Genomic DNA, 25,721 nt, shown 5'->3' with positions numbered 1-25,721 from the left:
TCGATGGTTTCGACGTCGACTTTTCCGTGGACTTTTTCGATTTTTCATCGACTCGAGACCTCAACGGCTCTCGATGCAAGATTTGGCTCTAGCCCTTTCCTTACCAGCTTTAGAAGGCACGGTAGGAGCATGGCCTACTTGCTTCGAGGGAGCTATTTTTGGGAAAATGTTTATAATTTCCTGCCTGAATGATTCCTATTAAGCCAGAGTCGAGGTCTTAGAAGGGCAAGATTTACTCCTCTGCAATTTATGATGTCTTTTCTTCGATTTTCTCATCGACGACGAGTGATGAGAGCTACTCCGTGACCTAGACCTTTTAGTTTTCTTCCAGCGAGGAGAGTCGTCTCTCAGTTCATCAGAGGAATGTTTTTTCGACAGGGAAGTCAAAGGGGATTTTTGAGGGAGTCTATCTACCGCCAATTTCCCTTTGCCCTCCTGCACAGCTTTTCCTGTTATTGATTGACACGACTGACAGGTCATCACAAACACACCCGATCTGGGTCCGTCAGCGACATTTTAGCACTGCAGTCTTGACATTTCTTAAACCCGGTCTTCGGGGTTGTTGGAGCCGAAGACGAAGACATTACGAAGTAATATGAAGCACGCCGTAGTTCACGAAGTGATAGCTCACTCGGAAAAACAGAACTAAAGCCAACAGGTGCTGCGCATTTCATATATACCTTCAATGATGTCATCCGTGAGACGGAGGCCCTCGAGGGACATCGAGTCGACCGCATCGACACACAGCGCCCTGTGCCAAAAATAATTGCAGAAGCAGCTGAAGCAGGATACAAAATTCATGGGAGGACACAATCCCTTCGCACCAATGCAGGCCAGTATGGCCGTGGAAGAATATTTTTATTTATTTCTAACGTGCCATAGACCGCAGGCATCAGGGCGCACAAATACACAATACATATGATTTAGAAACAAGACAGACGGGGAAAAGGCAGAAAAATACGTGTTTTTAATGTTTTTTTGGAAAGTGGTGTGTTTTTCTTCAGAGCGCATGGATATTGGAAGATTGTACCTTTTCCTTGGACCCGTTTGGCAGGTGGTACAGTAAGAAGGTGTGTTGAGCCTGATCGCAGAGTACTGTTAGGGATAGGTCTCGTCAGGATACACTTCAGGTAGTCCAGCGCCTTTCCATGTACGCACTTGTGGGTCAAGATTAATGTTTTAAATTGGATTCTCTTTTCCACAGGCAGCCAATGAAGCTCCTTCCGGAAATTGGAAACACGTTCCTTCTTAGACATGTGTGTATTACCCTAACGGCATCCTTCTGGATGATTTGTAACTTCTGGATGTTTTCTTTGATAGCTCCACTAAGTAGAGCATTGCAATAATCCAGTAGAGGCATTATTATGGCTCTGACTAGAGTTTCACAATTTTTTCGTGATTCTAGTGGGTTAATTTGCCGCAGTATTCTAAGATAATAGTGAGCATTTTTTGCAACGTTATTAACGTGAGCGTAAGAGTTGAGGGATGCCTCGAGTACTGTGCCAAGTGTTTTTACTTTATCAAGCAGTCATCGAGTATAAAACTAGCATAGGTTTGGCTTCGCTTACTTCTAGCTTGTTTGGTCGCACAAATCATGAGCTCAGTTTTTGAGCAATTAAGGCACATCCAATTGCTAACCATTCATTCCAGAATGTATGAGTAGATGTCATTAAGATTGGCTGCATCAGTCATGTTATCACCACTGAGGTCCATGATAAATTGAAAGTCGTCAGCATAGATGGTGAACATGGCTTAAACCTTGATGCCAGTAAAACATGCTTGGCAAAGCCAGGCAGGACGTATTTCCCTACTACTGCATCATGGTATAGTAAGAAAATATGTGCAGCATACTGGAGGCACTTAAACAGAACACTAAAGTCATTTATTCTTTCAAATACATTGAGCGGTTTGTGCTCACCCTCTCCCCGGTGTGATCAGTAGATTAGAAGCAATGCATAAGGTAACCTATGTGAGAAACCTGAGGGTCCTATCACAGCTACTACCCGTGGATCGTCTGTTCAGGTTGCCGCGGAAGGGCCACTGCTTTTGGATCCTGACCCTGGGGGTGGACAAGCGAGGAAGGATCACCTGGGTGGAGGGCCCTTTGGGATTAGAGGGAGAGGGTGTGTAACGCTCACCTGATTCCCACGGAGGCGCCGACCCGTTCTGGACTGCTACAACTTCTTCCACGGTAAAGCGTAGTGCTTGGAAGATGGACTGGACTGGACCCCCAAACCTCGTCTGTCTGGCCCGTAGAATAATCCTTCTGTAGATGGGAAAAGGGGGTTAACTGTCTGCTAGATTGTGTGTGAGATTCCCCCCTTTTTCCCCTTCTCACCCTCCTCGAACCCTAGCTGTGCCTTCCGCAGACTCTCACCTTAATTTCTGTATGGACGAGCTCTCCATCCTGCTTCTGACGCAGGGGTGCGTAGATTTCCAGTTACTTCACTGGATCTCGGATTTGGCGAGGGTTCGATGTCTGCTTGCCTTTACCAAAATGCTGCCGTAAGTATATAGTTCAAAAGATCAAGTCTTATTTGTCCCTTGGCCTTTGTTTAATTTTCAGGGACTAGGTGAGGAATCCGTGTGGAGGAATGGATTCGCCGAGGTAAGCTCAGGTGAGTACTTTTAATGAAGGTGTGCCGTAGTGGTTTGCTCCGACACCTTAATGAGTGTGTCTTATTTCCGCATAGGGGCCGGGGTACGGAAAAGCCAGAAAAGCCGCTCCGACCCGAAAAGGGAACTGAGGTACCAACAAAATTCAGGTAAGACTTAAGGTGAGTAATCTGTCCTTTTGCAATTAGTTCGTTGCTCACCTTGTTTTGTCCTTTTTCTCCGTAGGTCTTGACTGCGACCGATGTTGCCTATGGGCGCTGAAAAGGTTGCCAGCGCCACGCGAAGGTAAGTGGAAGCGGCGCGGCAGCGTGAGAAACGGAGCGCTTCTAACTATTGTCTCTTTTTTCCGTAGGTACTGGGATGCGGCCGATGTCGCCTAAGACCGCTGAAGAGCTAGACAGCGCCACGTGAAGGTAAGTGGAAGCGGCGCTGCAGCGAGCGATGAGATGCGTTTCTAACCCTTGACTTTCTTTTGCAGGATCGACGGAGTGAAGAATCCGGATGCTGGATGAAGGTAGGTAATGTCCTAATGCTTGCCTTTCTCTCCTTGCAGGTGTTCCAGGTGCTGGCGGGCGTGGCAGGAGCCAGGATGCAGGAGCCGACTCGGTAAGCGTCCGGCTGCAGATGCAGAATAACGCGAAGCACGTGTGGCCATCCGGGCGTGGTTTAAATAGCCTTGGAAGAGCTTCAGGTGAGTGTTCTTCCACTGGCCCCACCCGAGTAAGAAAAGAGTTCCTGAAAGAAAATAGTTCCTTCCCAGCCTTCGTTGGCTTGGAGCTTCAGACAGCATGGTCTGCCTCGGGTGAGTATGCAGCATGGTCTGCCTCAGGTGAGTTCACCCAAGCATTACCATATGTTCTGCCATGATGAGCCTGGCGCCTATGGCGCCAGGACAGATGCCTTTTATGAGCCTGGCGCCAAAGGCACCAGGACAAGGTCCAAAGAGCCCCTATAGGGTTTGCTGGGTCCTGCTTGGTGAGTATGAAGTCTGCTTCCGGGGACGCTGGGCCTGACCTGGCTCCTCGGGAGTAGGCATCATGACAGCACTCCCCCCCCAATACCCCCCCCCAAGGTTGTTTTCCCCGGGGGTTTTGGTTTGTCTGGGAAGGTCCAGTGACATTTTTTAATTAACCGAAGAGTATGTACATGGTCATGGGGTTCCCATGACCTCTCTTGAGGCCCGTAACCCTTCCAATAGATTAGATAGAAAAGCCTTGATCTTATCATTTTAGAATCTAAAATGTTCTTCATCTCGAACTCAGGTTCTCCCCTCCACTTGAATGGGTTCTGGAGGCTTGATTAGTCTGGTTCCAGGTTGCACAGGTTTCAAAAGTGACACATGAAAAACAGGATGTATTCGCATACGAGCTGGTAAATCCAGTTTAACGGCCACAGGATTGATTATGGCCGTAATGGAATATGGTCCCAGGTATTTGGGATTAAAAGTTTGAGGTCCTTTGAGTGATAAGTGTCTGGTAGCCAGCCAGACTTGGTCCCCAATCTGGTACTGAGGTGCCTCACTTTGATGCCGATCAGCACTTTTCTTGCATCTTTTCTTGGCTTGTTGTAAATGTTCAGTTGCTTCTTTGAAGGCTTTGGTAATTGCGGTATACAGCTGGTCCACTGCGGGTGTTCCGAGATCATGAGGTGGATCCAGGTCAGAGGTTCGAGGGTGAAGCCCATATAAAGTGTAAAAAGGACTTTGCCCAGTTCCAGAGTGCACAGAATTATTATATGCATATTCAGCTATCCAAAGAATGTCTTTCCAGTTACTTTCAGATTGTTGCAGCATACAACGTAAATATTGTTCAAGAGTGTGGTTCGTTCTTTCTGTTTGACCATCGGTCTGGGGGTGATGACTGGTTGATAGTCTTACATCGATTTGTGCCAATTGACAACATCTACGCCAAAAGTGGGAAATAAATTGGCTTCCTCAATCTGAAATCAGCACTGACGGAAATCCGTGTAACCGGACAACATTTTCAAGGAATTCTTTAGCTAGAACCGAAGCTGAAGGTAAACCTTTTAATGGAATGAAGTGTGCCATCTTGGAGAATAAATTCACAATAACAAGAATAGTGTTATATCCTGAACAGGGAGGTAAGTCCGTAATAAAATCCAATGACAGGGTGTGCCAGGGCGATGGCGGAATGTCTAACGGTTAAAGAAGACCGGCTGGTCTTTTCTTTTGGCCTTTATTTTGGGCGCACACACCACAGGACATCACAAATGATTTTACATCTTTTCGCCAAGAAGGCCACCAGAATTGTCTTTTCACCTTTTCCTCAGTTTTGGCAATGCTGGGGTGTCCCTCTATTAGTGTATCGTGATAACAAGAAACAACTAGCTTTTGTAAATCCGTGTGTGGAAGAAATAATCGTCCTCGGAAATAAGGTAAATCGTTATCTATAGTAAAATCAGATCCCTTTTGAACCCAGTCCTGCAAGTCTGTTGGGTCCAGGAGTTGTTTAACTCTAGTTTGGATATTTTCTAGCGATTGTGAAGAAGTCATACCTAAGATTCTCTGTTCGGGAATTATCGGCACAGGCTCTGAGTTAGTGACTGTGTCCCCCATTCCAATTCGGGATAGAGCATCCGCTTTGCCATTCTTACAGCCAGGACGGTAGGTGATTATGAAATCAAATTCAGCAAAAAACAGAGCCCAACAGAGCTGTCGAGATGACTGAGCCTTGGCGGTTTTCAAGTACTGTAAATTCCGATGGTCGGTGATCACTGTGATGGTATGTCTTGCGCCAAGGAGATAATGTCGCCAGGCCTTAAAAGCAGATTTAATCGCTAACAGTTCTTTGTCCGTGATGGCGTAGTTAATCTCGGGAGCCGAGAATTTTCTGGACCAGAATGCAACGGGATGCAGTTGGTTAGTCTCTGGGTCCCTTTGAGAAAGGACAGCTCCCATAGCTAGACTGGATGCGTCGGTTTCGACGATATAAGGGAGATCCGGGAGCGGGTGTTTCAATACGGGTGCAGAAGTAAATTTAGCTTTTAGTTCTTGAAAGGCTTGCTCAGCTTCTTTAGACCATTCAAAACGTTTATTTTTTCTTAAGAGTGCAGTGATGGGTTGAACCACCCGTGAAAACTCCGGAATGAACCTGCGATAAAAATTGGCAAAGCCAAGCATGCTTTGAACACCTTTTACAGAGCTGGGTGATGGCCATTTGAGGATAGCATCCACTTTTCGTGAGTCCATGTGGACTCCTTTAGGTGTCAGGATAAAACCTAGAAATTCGACTTCCGTGACATGGAAACACATTTTTCAAGTTTAGCAAATAGTTTGTGTTGGCGCAATTTCTCGAGGACTGCCCTGACATGGTTTCGATGATCAGATTCTGAAGAAGAGTATACAAGAATGTCATCGATGTATACGATAACACAAACATCGATGAGTTCCCTGAGGACATCGTTCATGAAATATTGGAAGGCAGCCGGTGCATTGCACAGTCCAAAAGGCATAACTTGGTACTCGAACAACCCATATTTAGTGCGGAAGGCAGTTTTCCATTCATCGCCTTCTTTGATTCGCACTAGATGGTAAGCCCCCCGGAGATCTAGCTTGGTGTATATGCAGGCATCTTTCACTTGGTCAAGGAGTTCAGGGATCAAAGGCAAAGGGTATCTGTTTTTGACAGTTATCTGGTTCAGTGCGCGGTAGTCTATACAAGTTATGAGATCGCCTTCTTTTTTTGGTACAAAGAATAAAGCCGAGGATGCAGGAGACTTAGACGGGCGAATAAAACCATTGGCTAAGTACTGGTCCAGATATTGTCGTAAATGAAGATTCTCGGGCTCGGTAAGGGCATAGATCCTGCTGCAAGGGGGTGTTGCTCCGGGTAGTAGATCTATGTGGCAATCGTATGACCTGTGGGGCGGTAGAGTATTGGCCTGTTCCTTTTGGAAGACGTCTTGAAACTCTTGGTACTCTGGCGGTATTTGCAAACTGACAGGAGTTACGGTAGCTAGGCCAATGCTTGTATTTCGTGGATAGCAGGTTTGTACACACTCTGGAAAGGTTATCCTCTTTGCTCGCCAATCAATTTGAGGATTGTGTGTTTCCAACCAAGGGATTCCTAGAATTACTTGAAATTGCGGAGCCTTGATTACGTCAAACACCATTGCCCCCCGATGCCCGTCTTGACCCAGCAATGTCACTTCCGTGGTGGAGTGAGTTACCGGCCCAGAGGCGATTTCGGTTCCATCCACAGTGGTGATGACATCTTTATTGGTTTTAGGGCAAAGAGGGAGGTTCATCCTAGAAGCCAATTCACGATCCACGTAGTTTCCTATAGCCCCACTATCGATGTATGCCTTAATTGCATGCAACCGTTCAGGCTGCTTTGGATTTACGAGGACCATTGGCATGGTGAAGTGCGAGGTCAAAGAGTTGGTTTTTAAGCTCGGCAAGCGGACCTCTACGCTTGTCGGGCGTGGTCGTTTCCCGGCTCAGATTCTACAAGATCTTTATCCGTGGCTCCTGCCACCTTTTTGGGCGGTTTTACAGGGCAGTCTCGTAAGAAGTTCCTGAAGTTCCACAGTAGAGGCACAATTGCATTTGCCGTCTTCTTTCACGCTCCCTTTGGGTCAAAGGTCCCTTGACTACTCCAATCTGCATAGGTTCAGTAGCATCGACACCCTTGGGGTGAACCTGGGCTTTGGCAAAAACCCGGGTTTCAAACCTGGACCGATCTGCTTTTCTGTTTTGAAGCCTGTGATCCAGTTGGACCACTAAGTCAATATAGTCCGAGCAGTCCTGGGGTGGATTTACGACCAGGGCCAAGACATCTTTAAGTTCTCCACGTAGACCTCGATGGAATAGGGTAATTCTCTTATCCTCGGGCCATCTTGTTTCCACAACTAACCTATTGAAGGTCGCAATGTAAGCTAAGAGGTCCAGATTACCCTTTCGTAGAGATAGGAGTTCGTTGTCCAGGGCCTGTCCCTGAGAATGCCTCGCAAAAAGTCTTTCCATACTTGTCTGGAAGGCTTGAAAGTTCTGAAGGATCGGGTCGTCTTGAGTAACCAATGGGATGGACCAATCGGCTGCGCTGCCGCTGAGATAAGAAAGTACAAAGGCTACCTTGGTTTGGTCATTCGGGAAGGCCCCAGGTCTGCAGAGGAAGTTCAATCGGCATTGATTCATAAATGCTGCAAATCTTTTGGGATCTCCAGCAAAACGTTCAGGCGAGGCCAGTGGCACGTTTCCAGGTAGATTGATTTGCACTGGATTAGTTGACGCCACAGGGGTGAAACTACCCCCTGAATTTGGTTGAAGAGTTTGACCAGCTTGACTCTGCAACAGCTGGCGGGCAAGATCATCAGTTCGTTCCTTTGACACAATTAACTCCCTCCGGAGGGCATTCGTCTCCTGGCGAGCGGAATGAACTTCGGCCCGTAATTCCCCTAATAGCTGGGCCAGCTGGTCTGTCTCGGAAGTTTCCATGGCGCCTGGGTAGGAAGTTATTGGTAGGCTTTGCGTTCTGTAACGCTCACCTGATTCCCACGGAGGCACCGACCCGTTCTGGACTGCTACAACTTCTTCCACGGTAAAACGTAGTGCTTGGAAGATGGACTGGACTGGACCCCCAAACCTCGTCTGTCTGGCCCGTAGAATAATCCTTCTGTAGATGGGAAAAGGGGGTTAACAGTCTGCTAGATTGTGTGTGAGATTCCCCCCTTTTTCCCCTTCTCACCCTCCTCGAACCCTAGCTGTGCCTTCCGCAGACTCTCACCTTAATTTCTGTATGGACGAGCTCTCCATCCTGCTTCTGACGCAGGGGCGCGTAAATTTCCAGTTACTTCACTGGATCTCGGATTTGGCGAGGGTTCGATGTCTGCTTGCCTTTACCAAAATGCTGCCGTAAGTATATAGTTCAAAAGATCAAGTCTTATTTGTCCCTTGGCCTTTGTTTAATTTTCAGGGACTAGGTGAGGAATCCGTGTGGAGGAATGGATTCGCCGAGGTAAGCTCAGGTGAGTACTTTTAATGAAGGTGTGCCGTAGTGGTTTGCTCCGACACCTTAATGAGTGTGTCTTATTTCCCCATAGTGGCCGGGGTACGGAAAAGCCAGAAAAAGCCGCTCCGACCCGAAAAGGGAACTGAGGTCCCAACAAAATTCAGGTAAGACTTAAGGTGAGTAATCTGTCCTTTTGCAATTAGTTCGTTGCTCACCTTGTTTTGTCCTTTTTCTCTGTAGGTCTTGGATGCGACCGATGTCGCCTATGGGCGCTGAAAAGGTTGCCGGCGCCACGCGAAGGTAAGTGGAAGCGGCGCGGCAGCGTGAGAAGCAGAGCGCTTCTAACTATTGTCTCTCTTTTCCGTAGGTGCTGGGATGCGGCCGATGTCGCCTAAGACCGCTGAAGAGCTAGACAGCGCCACGTGAAGGTAAGTGGAAGCGGCGCTGCAGCGAGCGATGAGATGCGTTTCTAACCCTTGACTTTCTTTTGCAGGATTGACGGAGTGAAGAATCCGGATGCTGGATGAAGGTAGGTAATGTCCTAATGCTTGCCTTTCTCTCCTTGCAGGTGTTCCAGGTGCTGGCGGGCGTGGCAGGAGCCAGGATGCAGGAGCCGACTCGGTGAGCGTCCTGCTGCAGATGCAGAATAACGCGAAGCACGTGTGGCCATCCGGGCGTGGTTTAAATAGCCTTGGAAGAGCTTCAGGTGAGTGTTCTTCCACTGGCCCCACCCGAGTAAGAAAAGAGATCCTGAAAGAAAATAGTTCCTCCCCAGCCTTAGTTGGCTTGGAGATTCAGACAGCATGGTCTGCCTCGGGTGAGTATGCAGCATGGTCTGCCTCAGGTGAGTTCACCCAAGCATTACCATATGTTCTGCCATGATGAGCCTGTCGGCTTTGGAGCCAGGACAGATGCCTTTTATGAGCCTGGCGCCAAAGGCGCCAGGACAAGGTCCAAAGAGCCCCTATAGGGGTTTGCTGGGTCCTGCTTGGTGAGTATGAAGTCTGCTTCCGGGGACGCTGGGCCTGACCTGGCTCCTCGGGAGTAGGCATCATGACAGGGTGCCTGAAGGCAAGACATGGTATTCCCCCCTCCTTCACTAACACTGACATACCCTACCCTCCCTCAGTCTTCATGGGATATTGTTAATCCTGTGCCATGTTTCCCTGTAGTTTCCCACCAAATACTAAGAAGACGAAGAGGCAACTAAGAGTAATGCACACTTCCTATGGCAACACCACTCTAGTACTGGGACGAAGAAGAGTGGTCTGGATGGATCCAGTAATGATAAGTAAAAGATTCCTTATTATCACACTAACAGGCTTATACAAGTTCAGGCAATTGAGTCTAACTTGACTCACCTGCAACTTGTTTGAAAGTGTAAAGAGTATAAAAGGTGGAGCTCAAAATCACAAGGCGACAGAAGGGAGAGAATGAGCCGTGTTGGCACAAGAAGCAGAGACACCAGTAAAGATCCCGGGAAACATGCAAGAGGGGACCGAGAACCCGCTTCTTGGAAGAGGTGCTGCTGAACAACAGAGCAACTAAAAGAGCTATCCGCGCCCAAGCCCGGGTGAAACTGGAGTTGCGGAAGACGCCGGGGATGCGGACCGCGTCTGAAGGAGAGCAGAGATACAGAGAAGCCAATGTATGTGTGGAGATGTGCCTGGCGAGCTTGCGGCTTGTTTCCAGGTCCGGGAGAGCAGCCAGGAGGAGCTGCGAAGAACCGGTAAGTGTCAGAAGACACTGGGGAGACCGGATTAAAGGGACAGTAAAACATAGTATGAACTTTGAACTTTACACTTGCAAAGATCAGAGAGGCTGTCGATAAGAACTGCAAACGTGAGAAAGTCAAAAGTATGACAAGTCGAGAACTGGTATCAAAGAGTGTTACAAGGAATAAAAGTGTAGAACGCGAAAGCCCAAAACAGAAGAGCCTATGAAGGGCCCAACAGCTTTGGGGAGACTTATTGCTGTGCGGCCTGTGATAGGTGGACTGTGCGGTCTGACAACTGCACCAAGATCAGAAAGTCTCCTAATGTGAACATTACAAACATCAAGAATGAAGCCAAAGAACAAGTATAGCGTTTCTGGTTGCATGACTTGTGATGGGTGGACTGTGTGGTCTGATAACTGCACCTAGACCAGGAAACCCTGAATTGTAAACGGCTGTAAAGAACTGTGAAGCAATTGGTGAAGCAAACCTGAAGATGGGTGAATGGACCCTGTGCTTTCTTTTGTATTTTGAGCAAATGAAACCAACGTGAACATGGAGTTAACGTCTTGGGGAAAGGAACCCTGAGAGTCAAACAAATAGAGAGCTCTGTCTTGGGGAAGGGAATGCCAGGACCTCTGTTTTGAGGCGACAGTGCTATATTCGAACTTGGAGAAGGTACTTTCAGAATTTGAGCAAACCCTATTGAAATTAACTTCTATTGGAACTGTATTGAACTTGAAACAGGGAACCCAAGAAGAATTCAAGCTGAAAGTAGCTTAGTCTTTACGTTTGAGCACTTCTACTTTGCTGAGAAGATTCCCACACCATGTTTTGTTATAGTTGCGAGGACAAGCATATGTTTTTACACAGACAGACAGACTTATTTTGGACTTGCAGACACAGGGCCTCATTACGACCCAGGCGGAGGACCATGGTGCTAATAGCACCATGGTCCATGCCGGTGTCCGCCATGGCGGAATGAGGAATTACCACCCCATTCCGAGGTTGGTGGGGCGGTAATTCCCCATGCCGCCATGGCCCTTGCCCATTCCCATTTTTGCCCCATAGGGCTCAATGGGCATGGGGAAGGCGCTAATAACGGTACCGCAAATTACGGTACCGTTATTAGCACCAAAGTCCCTTTGCGGGTCCCTACTTTAACGGCTGGAAAAACCAGCCGTTAAGGTCGGGTCCTGCAAAGGGACCTCATAATCAGGCGTTAAGGGTTTAACGGCGCTGACACCTTTTACGACGCCGTTAAACCTTTAACGCCAGGGTCGTAATGAGGCCCACAGACTTTCCTTAGTTTCTTTAGGCAGGGAAAACCTCACTATAGTATAGGGCAAGTTAGGCGTTACACCATCCTGATCGTTAATAAAGTTTTGTTTAGAAATATACATCTGTTGTCTGTGTCATCTCTCGATACCATGCTTGTCTCACACCGAACATAGCATAAAGAAATGCAATGTATCATTAACATTATGATGATTACAATTCGAACAAATTACTGCCTAATACTGCACAGAAAACTGGCTTATAAGCTTGGCAGGAGGTACAAGAAGGTGAATGAATGCTGCTCCCGATTAATAGTTTCAACTGATTTTTATGGTGTCTTTGCTGATCCTCCCCAAATCCAGCATATTCAGAGTAACCTGGCTCATTATGGTGGCCCGTCGGAGGCAAATGTGTACATTGCAACAGTATAAAACATTCTCAAATAACTGGCACTATCGTAAGTCATGGCCTGAATGATTTTATTGGGGGAACAACAAAGCCCAGCTGCCAACTAAACTAGGGTTGAGCTTTGGTTTAGCCTCTGAAAACTTCACAGGTTGCACTCAACGAGATAGTGTTTGGAAAAGATAGTTTAAGTTCTGTAGCCTGTTTGTTGTGGATGGGGGTTGCTGGCGCCTGCAGCGTATCTAGTATCCTAACATCAGAGTTGGGCTTGCTGGTATTTACGGGCATGTAGGGTGTAAGTACACCTGGAAGGTGGTGTTTCTAAGGGGCTGAATGCACGACTGGGAGCGGATAGGGCTGTAGAATTAGCACTGCTGCCAGAATTATTTTGGGCTGAGTAAACATCCAAGTGGGTTTTATTACAGGCCGTCAATATTGGTTAAGCAACACACAGCATTGTTGGGTTAAGAGAGGAGGTAAAAGCTGGATCAGTGATTGCAGCACAGATGTAACTGCAATGATCACACCACAGTAACCAGTTATGGCAAGTGCCAATAAGCACCATTTAAAAAAAAAAATATATATTAATAGATGGATGTGTGTGTCTATATAATATAACAAACACCAGTAAAGTAATGTTCACCATAACTTTACTAGTGTTTGCTAAACATGTCCTAGCACTCCAACCACAAGACAGTCTGAATATTATACACCGATGATCCCCAATAAGGGTGAAACCAGGTATATAGAGGTCTGCAGTCATGAGAAATGTTTGTCTTGGGCTGATTATGCTATGTATAAATTAGCACTGGCTTGTAAGACAAAGTCAATTTTCTGGATCAAAAGGCTTGGATTTGAGTTAATTTACATATTCACAATTCCTTGCTGATGTGGCTCTGAACTGGAGGTGAACTTCCAACAATGGTTGGTTACTAGGTGGCGTTGTGGCATGTGTGACTTGGCTCAAATGGAAAATTTGACATATATATCCGCACATCATGGTTTAGTGCTGGCCAAGTTAGGACGTTGGTGCTTAAGAAGGTGAAAGTGGGGGTTGTCACTGCTATGGGCATTGTCATTTCTTAGTCCTGTTTTATATTTCACAAAGCCTGATTGAAAGAGAAAGCTTGCTGCATCCCCTAGCTGCTTCTTCCCCACAATAGTGTTCCCTATTAAGTGCAGGGCCTTCGCCGTTGACATAAATGTAAAATGCAATTAACAAACACCAAAACTATTGGCTTTGTCAATGCTTATTTATTCAGCTATTGTGATGCTGTGACGCACTGCTGAGGAAAGAAGGGCAGTTGGTACCTGATTGAACATTAACAAAATATGAGCGGTTCTTCTTGCTTTAAGCCACACGATTTTCTCAGTATGGTGTATCTTTGAGGAGTGAACTTCAGTTATGGACAAACAGTACTAAAAATGAAGAGGCTACATGACCAAATATTTAGGTTTTGCATACAACGCATAGTGTAGAAGTGCTGCAACTCTCAAGGAGAGCTGCAAACATAAGCGAAATAGTGAGCGTTTATAGTTTTTTTAAAAAAACTTTATTTATCGTTGCACATACATTTATGTAATCCTCATTACAACCTTATATCATAAACAATTAGCTTCCCTCTGAGTCCGAGTTTTCGTGTTCTGCCGTGTCTGCCAAGTATTGTTTGTACCTTGCCCATATATTTCTGGGCTTAGAGGAAGGCAGCTCTGAGTCTGCATACAACTCTTCAGTGTCGTTAGTCCATACCATGTCTCTGTCCCAGTCCGCCTTAGTTGGTGGGTGTGCATTTTTCCACTTCATTAATATTGCTCTTTTGGCTATTAATAGGCTCAAGTTCAATAGTTTTCGTCATGTCGGGTTCATTTTCCCCACCGCCCCCAGCTAGCATATCCGCGGTGACCATTCCACCGGTTGATCTGCCATCCCATCTAGAGCGTCGCAAACCTCTGTCCAGTGGCCTCTCAGCTTTATACATGCCCAGTGCATATGATATATATTAGCGTCTTCAGTGTTGCATCTCGGGCAGGTTCCCGGTGTGGCAGGGTATATTCGTTTAAGCTTTAATGGAGTATAATGTGTCCTATGAACAATTTTATAGTGAATTAGTTTGAATCTGGAATTGCATGATATTTGTTTGGTCAGTGCACAGATCTGGGACCATTCTTGACCCTCTATCTGTTGCCCCAAGTCCTGCTCCCACTTGCTCCTGGCCGTATGATTCTCTACTGGGCGTGTCTGCATTATATTTTTATACAGAGCAGAGGCTGTGATTTTTTGTGTCCCCCCTGTAAACATATATCCTATCCCCATGTTTATCTTAGGTTCATTTGGGTAGGTAGGGAATACATTTTGTGTGGCGGTTTTTAACCGAATATATTGTTGTTTATGTTAATTTTATTTCCCACTATATCCTTGATTTCTTCCCATTGCACAAAGCACTTCTCGGGAAATAACTGTCCCCATCTAGTGATGCCCTGGGCGCTCCAATGCATTGCCACCTCGCTATCTATAGAGAAAGGTGTGTGTGGATCACCCCAGAGCTGCATACTTGAGTGGTATAGCCTGTCCGTGCCAAATATGTCAGCTATTTTGGCCCATGCCGTGGTTGTTACCTTTGCGGGATCTATGGTATTATAGTGCTTGGGGGTTGATCTGGTTATCTTGTGTAGTGCTGTGATCGCTTCCCATTCTTCCAGGGTGGGAGGTGGGGTTCCTGGGTTAATAAAGTGTGTGGCCCATTGTGCTGCATAGCGTGCCTGTGCCGCCAGGTAATATAATTCCAGGTCTGGTGCCATCAGCCCACCCTTCGGATACGTATCTGTTAATATCTTCCAGCTTAGTCTAGGATGTCCTCCCCAAACGAACGCAATGCAGGCACTGTTCATTTTGGCAAACAGGGCGCGACCCGGCCAGACCGTTACTGTGCTGAACAGGTCGAACAGTTTTGGTAATATTATCATTTTGATTAGGGCTATTCTCCCCATCATTGATATGGGTAAGGCGCTCCAGCGTTTCATTTTAGTGCATAAAGTGTCAGCTAGTTTGCTATAGTTTAGGGCACGGGATAGTTTGGCTGTTCTCGCAATGTTTGCCCCAAGGTACAGAATATGCACCGGGCTCCATATGAGACCATGCACATTTTGGGGTTGCATTGTATTGTCTGTGAGCGGGAATATCTCTGATTTGTTTGGGTTAAGGCGTAGGCCAGAGTATTCACCGAACCTTTTGACTTCTGCCAGGACCTTGCCCAACGAACGATCCGGTTTCTTTAGATATAGTAAAATATCGTCAGCATATAGTGTTATGATTTGTAGTTTGCCCTCGAGCCATATTCCATATGGGCTGTAGCGGGACCTAAGAATATCAGCCAGGGGTTCTATTACTAGGGCGAACAGTAAAGGTGATAATGGGCAACCCTGTCTGGTGCCTCTGTGTAGCTCTAGTATGTCTGTTAGGGTGCCATTGATTCTAATTTTGGCAAGGGGACATGTATATAATATCTGAATCCATTTCATGAAGTTCAGGCCAAACCCATAGTTTCGTAATACCCCAAATAGGAAGGGCCAGGAGACAGTGTCAAATGCTTTTCGCATATCAAGGGATACGCTATCCCTTGAATTTCGAGGGATATTGCGGCCAGGATTTTGTGGCATCGTCTTATATTCGTTGCTGTGGACCTGCCCATAATAAACCCTGCCTGGTCTTCATGTACCATATAGGGCATCAGTGGTGTAAGTCTGGTTGCTAGTATCTTTGCTAAAATCTTGGCGTCTGTATTTATTAATGACAGCGGCCTATACGAACCACATTCCCCCGGGGGGTTCCCTGGTTTAAGCAGTAGTGTAATTACTGCCTCTCTAGTGGTTTCAGGGAGTTTACCCTTGTTTAAGGCTTCCGTCCATACAGCATAAAGTCTGGGAGCTAACAGGTGGCTGAATTCCTTATAGAATTCTGCCCCTAGTCCGTCTGTACCGTTGGGAAGTGCTTTGATCGCCTCCACTATCTCTGCCTCCGTGATTGGATTCTCTAATGATTCCCTGGTAGCATCGGCTATGAGTGTCGTTGGTATTTGAGAGAGATAATGTTCTATCTCTTCATCAGTGACGTTGCACTGAGGGGAGTACAGCTTTTTATAGAATGCATAGAATGTTTCTTTCACCTTACTATGATCTGCGTTCACTGTGCCATCCGCTATTTGTATGCATGGTATGGTTGTTGGACCTCTTTCTCCCCGTACTGTTCTGGCCAGAAGTCTCCCTGGGCGTTCACCTTCCCCATATCGGCGTGACACGGTTGGCTTATCGAAGTATCGGATCTCCTGATCCGCTGCTTCTGTATATTCATCTAGTTTAGTCTTTATTTCTGAGCTAAGATGTGATGATGGGGTGTGTGCGTACTGAGATTGTAGAGATGTTATTTGTGTCTACCCCCGATATCTTTGAGGATTCCGCATTCGGTGGATATTGAATGACCTCTAATGCATACCTTAAATGCTTGCCACAATATTGCCTGACTGGAAACAGAGTTTTCGTTAATGTCAAAGTATTCTTGTATCTGTTGCACCATTGTATTTTTATAGACCAGGTCCCGCAGGGCTGCGGGTTTAAATCTCCATGGGGGTCTGTTCACCGTACTGCCGGGAATTTGTAGTGTTAGCTGCATTGGCGAATGATCGGAGTATGTTCTGGGATAGATATGGGCACTAGTAACCCAAGACAAGACTTCATTGTCTACCAGCCATAAATCTATTCTTGAATGCATGTCATGCACTGTGGAGTAATATGTATATTCTCTCTTGGAGGGGTGTAATGTTCTCCATGCATCTTTTAGATTTAAATCTGACATGTGTCTAAGTATTTTCTGTGCTACCTTGGTTAATGCTCTTGTTTGTGTTGATGTGCGATATAAATGTATGTCAAGGATGGTATTAAAATCTATGCCGCATATCACATAGGCCGTGGGGTAGTTTGCCAATTTTTCAAATGTTGTGGAGTAGAATTCTGGGAGATCGATGTTTGGGCCATATACATTTAGAAGGATTATCTCCCTGTCAGAGTGCCATGGAGTAACACATACCTCCCCTCAGGGTCACATTCAGCATTCATACTATTAAACAGCAAGGTCTTACGTATTAAAATCGCAGCCCCCCTCGCCCGTTTGGAATATGTTGTGAAATATTGGTGTGTCCCCCAGTTTGGTACCAGTTGCCCTTCTTGCTGGGGTCCTGTGTGGGTTTCCTGCAGAAAAATTATCTTAGGGCTCTGTCTATTGATATATGCTAGAATCTTCCTTTTCTTGATGCTGGATCCCAAGCCTATTACATTCCAGCTCAGAATTTTAATATTGCATGTGCCTACTTTAGCCATTCTCTATGAGGTAATTGCAAACATATGCATGCCAATATATTTCCGTTATATGCTTAAAAACCTTTGTGCTCAGTGCCTGCGTGCTTTTTGTTTTAATGCCATTCTTTCCGTAACTAAACCCCAACAGTCCCAGCTTGACCCCTCCCCCCTCCCTCACAATTCCCCTAACTTCAACTGTGCCCTTTGAGTCCCAACCCTCCCCACCCATCAACTTCACTTGCACCTGCTACAGGGGGGGCTGTAGCGTTTTCCAATGCCCATGCCAACATTGGGTGTGTATAGTGTATCCGGTTCTGCGTTGTTGCGCTCACTCATATTGACACCTGTGGGGCAGTGCTCATCAATACAATTTGTAGAATAAGTCATGAACACCACAAATGTGGGCCTCCCAAGGGGGGGCCTTTGCTGTTGCCAATCCATTTAATGACATGAACGTGCTTGCTGTTATAGGTTCCCCTCTGTTCTAGGTTGTCCAGTTGTAGAGGGGATGTGTGTTTCAACAAAGTTTGCCGCCTCCTCTGAGAATGTGAAGAAATATACTTTGTTCTGATGTTGGATTTTGAGTCCGGCCGGATAAAGCAAAGCGTATTGCACTTGTCGTTCTCGTAGCAATTTCTTGACCCCTGTGAAAAGTTTCCTTTCTTGTTGCATCGCCAGAGTAAAGTCCGGAAAGATACATATGATGTTGGCCTCCCATCTTAGCTCTTGTTTTTCTCTGGCAGTTTTCAAAATCAAATCTCTAGCTCTGTAGTTTATCATGCGGGCTATGATCGGTCTAGGATATGCCCCAGGTTTTGGCTTTGGGGCGAGTGACCTGTGTGCCTGTTCCACTATGATCATTGGTGACCATCCAGGGTCTCCCAGGAGTGTACGCAAAAGGTCTTCTACTGCCTTTTCCATGGACCCTTTCATTGCCTCCTCCGGAACTCCAACTATGCGAATGTTGTTACGCCGTGACCTCGCCTCTAAATCTTCGCATTTGGATTTCACCGTCCCCAGTTCTATTGCCATTGTGGACACCGTGTTCTTCAATGTCTCTAGTGCGTCTTCTGTGCCCGATATTCTCGCCTCTGCCTCAGTCATGCGCGACGTTGTTTTATCTAGTTGTGTTTTGATGGAGGCCACATTAGCTGTAATCCCGTCCAGTTTGTCGCTGAGGGCTGAGAAGCCCTGCTGCATGGCTAGAAAGACCGCCTGAGGGTCCATCATCGGCACTGAGGGGGGGGGGGGGCTGTTTTTTCCTGTGAGGGCATTTCCTCATCCATCTCGGGTTCCGTGTCCTTCTTTATTGCTGTTGTGTATTTGTCAATGGTTCCTCTACTCTTCTTAGGGCCAAAGCTCTTGCGCATCGTTCTTTCTCAGAGGGGGTGTATCCGGAGGAGTAGCTCTAGAATCCACCTTTCCAAATTTCCTATACCTGGTGGGTACGGCGTGAAGCCAAAGCAGGCCAAGTGTAGGGTGTTCAACTCGCCTTTTGAGGCGATATTGCGCACCCGCAGGTGTACTATCTGTGTTTGAACACCGTTACCAGTGGTTCTTTCTTGTTGCCAGCCCCTGACCTTTGTATGGATTTGTAGTAACTACTGTGGTGGCTTGAAGGCTAGTCCGTTGACAGGGATAATCTTACATTGGTCTTGTCTGGAGAGTGCACACATTCAGCGCATTTTGGAATTATGACTTACACGCCCCTTTCTCTCTTCAAACGGTTTCCCCAACTGCCCAGGCGCAGTAGAGTGCGGGCTTATAGCCCGTGCTATGTGTCTTTGCCCTTCCTTGATCCCCGATTCATGCGGGGGGGGCAGCCCCTCTGTGCCGTTCGCCGCCCAAGAGCCAAGTACAGTTTTTAGGGGGCTCAATAGTCTGACTTTAGGTTGTTACTCCCTGCAGGGGTCACAAATGTTTGCTCAGTTGTCCACTCCTGCCCATTTCAGATGGCCTCCTGAGTGATCCCTTACCTCTTCTTGTAGGGGAAGGCATGGTATTGGGAGTGTTCTAGTTAGTGCTTGTGCGATTCCTCTCAATATAAGGCCGCTTAATGTTTTGGAGTGACGTTGACTCGTTGCAGCATGGTTCGCCGATGTTAGCACGTCGTGTGGCAGCAGGACTAGATGAGCCCCGACTCGATCCCTGTGGAATGGTGAGCCGTGCCTTGGAGGCAGAGGAGTGTCTAGATTGCCATCAGGGGGGCACAGGGGGCAGGAACGATATCTCACCGCACCCCTCACCCGCTCATCAATGTTCTGGATCTCAGGGGGCGCCGGGACCACCCCCAAGTTGCCGGGTCTCCAGCCTCACCCCCCCGGGGCCTCCAATTGTCTAAGGGGCCAGCTGCGTGGCCTATGGGCAGTCCGCGGGCGTCGCGGGACGCGCAGTCTCTTCTCACCGCCTCACTGCTGATTCCTAGCGTCCCCGCGTCCCTCCTCTTCCAGAGCTGCAACAGCAATATGTCTGGGGGGGGGTCTGCAGGCGCTCTAAGGGATCCTGAGCGCCCGCGACTCACGCCCGGGCACTGATGGACCGTGTGTTCCTTCACCATCACTCGCGCTGGTCTGGCACCGGGCTCCTCCCCTCAGCCCTCGGCGTGTCTCTGGCCCTCGTCTTTCGCTGCACGTGGGATCTGAATGGCGTAACTCGGGATTTCCTCTACCTCTCGCCTCCAAACTTCGTGTGCCCGCTCAGTGGCTGTTGCAGCACATTCTTTGCAAAAATCTTGAAGAACCGGTCCCAAGTTGTGATTATTTCGGCATTTCAGCCATGGATTCCGCCGGAGCTTACACAGGAGCAACCATTCCCTCTTGTGCGCAACAGCGCCCCGAGCGTTTATAGTTTTGAGATATAAGCAATTGATACTGCTATAGGAACCTGCAAGTGGAGTGTCTTCAACGATCAACAACTGTATAAAATAAGGAATCAGGATGAAGAATGTAGATTAAAGAACAGACCATTGATGAAGCAATATGGCGCATAAAACACTTTTATTTTCGTTGATGTTTGCCCTGTGCATGCACTGGGCATGATTTTAAGAGATTGAACTTCGTCTCTATTTTGGCGCTAAAAAATAAAACGTGGCAGGTAAGGTTTTTACTCAATAGTCTGCTGGATCCTGGCACAAGAAGTTAGTCACAAGCAATGTTTCTATGCACAGGCATTACAATTCAAAATGACCCTAAAGTAATACATTGCAAAACAAGGTATAATGTTTTGCACTGCCATATTCATGTCTCTTAAAATTGTTATCTTTCAGACTTGTGTCACTGTGCAAATGTCCTTGATCTGATGCTGGGTGAGTTGGTTTCTTCAGACCCCTCTGTCTCTCTGATGGAAAGGATGGGAAAAGCCCACATTGCTTCTGCACTAGTTCTTTGTAGTATCTGAACCACAACTCCCAACAGACCATTTGTTTTATTCATTGGTCTTTGACAGCATCACTATGATTGATATTTGCAGGTTGGGGATCACAGCTCTCAATAAGCAATATGTTTGTAGTTCATTTTGTTTGATCAGCACCACCATGGAAGGCTTTCAACCTGAGGGAAAATAAACACCCAACAGGCAATGCTTCTCTCATTCACTTGCCTTGGATAGCATCACTTGCCTTGGATAGTGACGACTCTTTGGAGTTTGGGAATATGAATTCCCAATGTGTAATGCTTTTCTGATTCACTTGTCTTTTTTTAGCTTGTCTGAATTTAGTCTTTGGAGTAAATTAACTGCAATTGACAACACACACTTCTTAACTAGTTTATTTGACTTTGCTGGCTCTAGTTAATTTGGCTTGGTGAGCTCTGGTGCTCTTGACTTTGTCACTGCCTCTGTTCTAAGTCTTTGGAGACCATCAGAACTCCCACAATGAGATTCTTCTTGGTTCACTTGACTTGATCAGCACCTCTGTGCCTTGTTTCTGAAGTAAATGAAAGAAAGCTCCAAAAATGCAATTCTTCTCTTGTTCATTTGACTGTGGCAGCGTATCCACTCTGTCTTTGGAGTGATTGAAAAACAACCCCCACAGTACATCTCTTCCCCAAGGTCTGCCTCATTACCATTACAGTATCTTCCTTCAGGGTCTCGGTTTTCCGTCAGTCCCGGCCAACAAACGCCTCTCCAGTACTTCTTGATCTCTCAGTCCTCTGGAGCGGTCTCTCCCAGTGAATGCATTTGGACGTTTTCGCCTTTCCTTTGGTTACATCCCCAGTATCCAATGTGTTGGAGCAACTTCATTCTCTCACACCCAACATTGGCTGGTTATCTCTACATCAGCCTACATCAGTGTCTCTTGCTCATCTTTCCACTGCTCTTTCAACAGGTAACTTCTGTGAAAGTCTTCATGAACAACCTCATCTGACAACTTTTCATGAGGATCTGCAACCTTTTGGTCGGTTAGTGCTCAAGCGATCTGAAATACCATTAGAATCACTCTCCACACAGCTACTGCTTTCCCACCTGGTACTTTTAGAGGTCTCTGGAATGGCTCTCGGCTGTGTGTCTTCTTCTCTAGATTCTCTTCATTAACTACACTTCTTGCTCTTGTTTCTGTCTGCTTTCTATTTCTCAAATATGTACCTCCTCTCTGGGGGTGGAGGGTCAAGTGAATACCAAAATGGAAAAAAGGCTCTTCTTCGCCTGGTGTTCATGCAGCAAACTGCTCTATTTCATCAATCATGAGAAGGACAGGTGCATTTCTGTCCGACCAAGACATGATCAAAATGTAGGTTGAAAGCCTACTCTAAAAATGTGAAAGCTGGAAATTGGAGGATAATTGTAAAACATTACATGTTCAAACTTAATACATGAGCTGGGAAATCGCCAAATTGGTTTTAGGGATGGATTTGGTGATATCAGAACTATACGCTCAAACTAAGCTCGAAGGCCAAATGGGTCAAGCCACATGCCAGTTTAACAGGTTAAAAGTTGACAAGATGCTAGATTGTTAAATATGTGTTTGACCACGTGAACTGTATGAGGGACTCGTCCTTTGTACAAAGAAAGAATAAAGTCAGCGTGGTGCGGGAACAACCTTTTCAGATACTATGGAACTGGCGACCTCTTCCTCACTTTGCCAAATAATGCAACGACAGAATATTTTGTAGACAGATTTCTAGGGTCCCTCACTTCTATGCCTGAAAACATATTTTCTACAATGAGAAAGATACATTGGTTGTGTTGTGACACTTGAAGTCTGAAATAAAGGGAATGCAGTTAATTTAATACCCGCAGCATTCACATACATTAAGCCATGCCGAATGGTGGAAAATGGTTGAGAAAAAGAAATGCTACCTTCGTTTCCTACTGATTGTTCATTTTCCTCATCGAGCTCAAAAAGGCCACAGCCTGCCGTGTCAATGAGTAGCAAAGGAGTACTCGTCTCCTCTGTTTCAGCAACTCCTGGCAAATCCCTAATAATAAATAAAACAGACACCAATTTAGCAAAAGGAAAATGTGTGTGTGTTAATGTAGGACATTTCCTCAACTGCACAGCAGGTTGAGCAGGGTGTGGTACGATGACATGGAAAGAAAACAGTGCTTCATTAATAAAGCTTCATATTTGTATAATTTCTCCCAGACAGCAACAACCCGTCATACAGTGTACATTTACTATACTTTTGCATATGGACGTGAAGTACTTTTTATGGCGTTGAAATAGCCAACTGCAGAGTCTGGTTGGCTTAGCAGTTTCCGAAGGGAAACACAGTGTCAGCTGTGTGCCAGTGAAGTTGTGCATTTCACATTAATATTTATAAACACTAAACCATTTGCATTTTCAGTAAAAAAAAAACTCATGCATTTTATAATTCTGTGTTAGTAGGTAGAAGAAACATATGGCATTCAGGTGGTACTGACTTAGGACAGAGATGTTTTTCTCTCAATATTAAATATAACTTTTTATAATAATTTTATTGTGATATAATCCAACATTTGGACTTTACACAACATGTAAAACACATAAAACAGATAGAGAATATAAAGCATATACAACTGTAAAATTCAGCAAATAATTCAACCCATAATAATAATAATACATACATACAATTCGTTCATTACAAAATAGCAAAGCAAACTCAGAAGAGACCAGGAGAAGGAGAAAAGATGTGAGGCGGAAGAGTAGGCCCTTAGGTACCATTGACCCAATTTCATTGGTCGGGCAATAGTATGTTGGCACGCCGTCAGACTCTAAATAGGGCAAGCTGCAATGAGATGGAATACAAATTTAAGTAGTAGTCCCAAAAGGAGTCTGTAATAATTGCCTCATAAGTGTGAACAAATTTGCCCAGCCTACACATATATAGAGGCCCCAGTTCGGCACATTGGGTAAGAACGTGTCATGCTGTCTCCATCTGACCAGGTTTACCAAATATTCGACAGATCTGGAGGTCCGCAGGTACTTTCAGGCAGAGGCCCACCACAGACAATACCAGGAGTTGGTTTATATGCAACTTTAATATAAATATTACTTTTTATTTCCATTGAAAGATATATAAAATGCATTGCATATATCTTTTGCATTGGTTTTACACATTAAACATTTCGGCAAACGGCTTAAAATCTAATTCTGGAAGAAAGGCATCTAGATCCCGGTCACTCATATGATGTCCTAAGTTTCCAGCAGAATTTTATTGAAACAAGTGGACATGACAGAGATACAGAGAGTTGGGAAGATATGCGTGTAGTGATCCTGCATGTCTTATGATGCACACTATGAGCGGGCATACACCTTAGGGATTGTAATGATATTAATAAAGGAGGAAAACAGTATGTTACAAGAATCGTCGCTGGAAGTTACTTTGTTGTTAAATTTTTAGTATTTTTCCAGTATAGAGAGTGCAAAATCTATTAGTGAATAGATTCTGATATGTTTAATACAAAGCTCCCTGCATTTCGGGACAGGGGGGCCTTCATAAGGAGTGCTTAGTATTTGTCAGGGCATCATGAAGCAAGACACAGAAAACAGATTAAAAGTTCAAACAAACTTACTTTATTTATTTAACTTAAATGTCAGGATGGATGAATTGATGCTCAACTTGCCCTAAGCTAAGGTGGGATTTCCCTACCTAAAGAAACTAAGGACAGTAAAAGTCAAAGAGTTCAACTTAAACACTCTGTGTCCGAAACCTATGCTTGCTTTCACAATTAAAGCTAAACAATGTGTAGGGATCTCAGCAATAAAATAAACAGTGTTCCAAAGTTCTGAGCTTCTTCCAGCTTCTGGCTTACTTTTCAGCTTCCCTTTTCAAGTTCAAAACCGTTCCACAAAACTCTCAGGGTTACCTTCCTCAAGTTTAAGACATTTAAACAAAGTCTTGGAGCTCCCTTCCCCAAGTTCAAGACAGAACGTTCACAGATCACACTGAACAGTTCTCAAAGGATTGGGGTCCTCCCCAACCCTATTACGAAGGGTTATTTATCTGGTTAACCAATGCACATTGGCTACAATAAATGTCGCTCCACCTTTTCATTGACTTGCTCCTTCAGGATATTCACACTCTTGATTCCTCCTTTCACTTGCTTTTTATGCAGGGCACACGTCTAGGCGAAGTTGACATGGTCCACCCATCACAGGTCACGCAAACAATACCCCTCTTCTTCAGCTTTTGCAACAATTGTTCACGGCTTTCCCTTGACAGTGAAAATTACTTCTTGTATCAGGATTATCCTCTTCCAACACTTTATCGTGGTTAGCTTGATCACCATTCACTTGGTTATGCTGTGGAACTTATCTGGACCTTGCCAATACAGGTGTTCATTCAACCTCTAGTTCCTTGGCCGTTTGGGTTGTGTCGATACTTGTTTCTCTTCTCACACCTTCTTGGGATTTTATTTACTTTGCGAACACTTGTATTTCAATCAACTTGCTCTGTGATATTAACAACTTGCACCACGTTGCTCTGGTTTCATTCAAAACATTCTCATTTGCTTCATCTCTTTGCAGCATTCAGAAATGCTTATTCAATCATACTATGATTTTGCTATAATTCTGAACGGTATTCAATAATACTTTCAGTTTGTTCGGTATTCAAAAAGATATCTGTTTCACCCTTGAAACTATCTTCACCTCCTTTCAGGCTTATAGGCACTTGCTTCAGCATTCAAAAGTACTTATGACGGTTTCCACAATGTTTGACATTCAAGACCGGCTTATTGCAGGTTTTCGGAGTGCCCCGGTATGAGTGTGTCCCATCTGCACTCACCGGCTTCAGATGGCAGCTCCTGTCGGTTCCATTCCTGTTCCTGCAGTGCCTTTCCAGCTTCCACCGGACCAGAGTTCTTCGGAGCTCCACAGCTCCTGGTTGCGCCCGACATGGAGGGTACAAAGGACTTCCCGACATTCCCTGAGCCTGCCTTGGGCCCGGCTTCTCTGACCCTCACTTTGTAAT

General features: G+C 45.7%; 1 protein-coding gene across 1 annotated transcript in view; it reads right to left on the bottom strand.

Annotated features, from left to right (window-relative positions):
* IGHMBP2 (immunoglobulin mu DNA binding protein 2) overlaps window positions 1-25,721 on the bottom strand; it is a 530,708-nt gene that overhangs the window by 135,603 nt on the left and 369,384 nt on the right. Inside the window, exon 10 of the mRNA XM_069624129.1 lies at window positions 22,627-22,745. Within this exon, the coding sequence (XP_069480230.1) occupies window positions 22,627-22,745 (119 nt within the window). The remainder of the gene's footprint in view (window positions 1-22,626; window positions 22,746-25,721) is intronic.

The sequence above is a fragment of the Ambystoma mexicanum genome, chromosome 11 (genome assembly GCF_040938575.1).
Source record: "Ambystoma mexicanum isolate Mex_15411 chromosome 11, UKY_AmexF1_1, whole genome shotgun sequence".
NCBI lineage: Eukaryota > Metazoa > Chordata > Amphibia > Caudata > Ambystomatidae > Ambystoma > Ambystoma mexicanum.
This window is presented reverse-complemented; position numbering and strand designations above follow the sequence as displayed.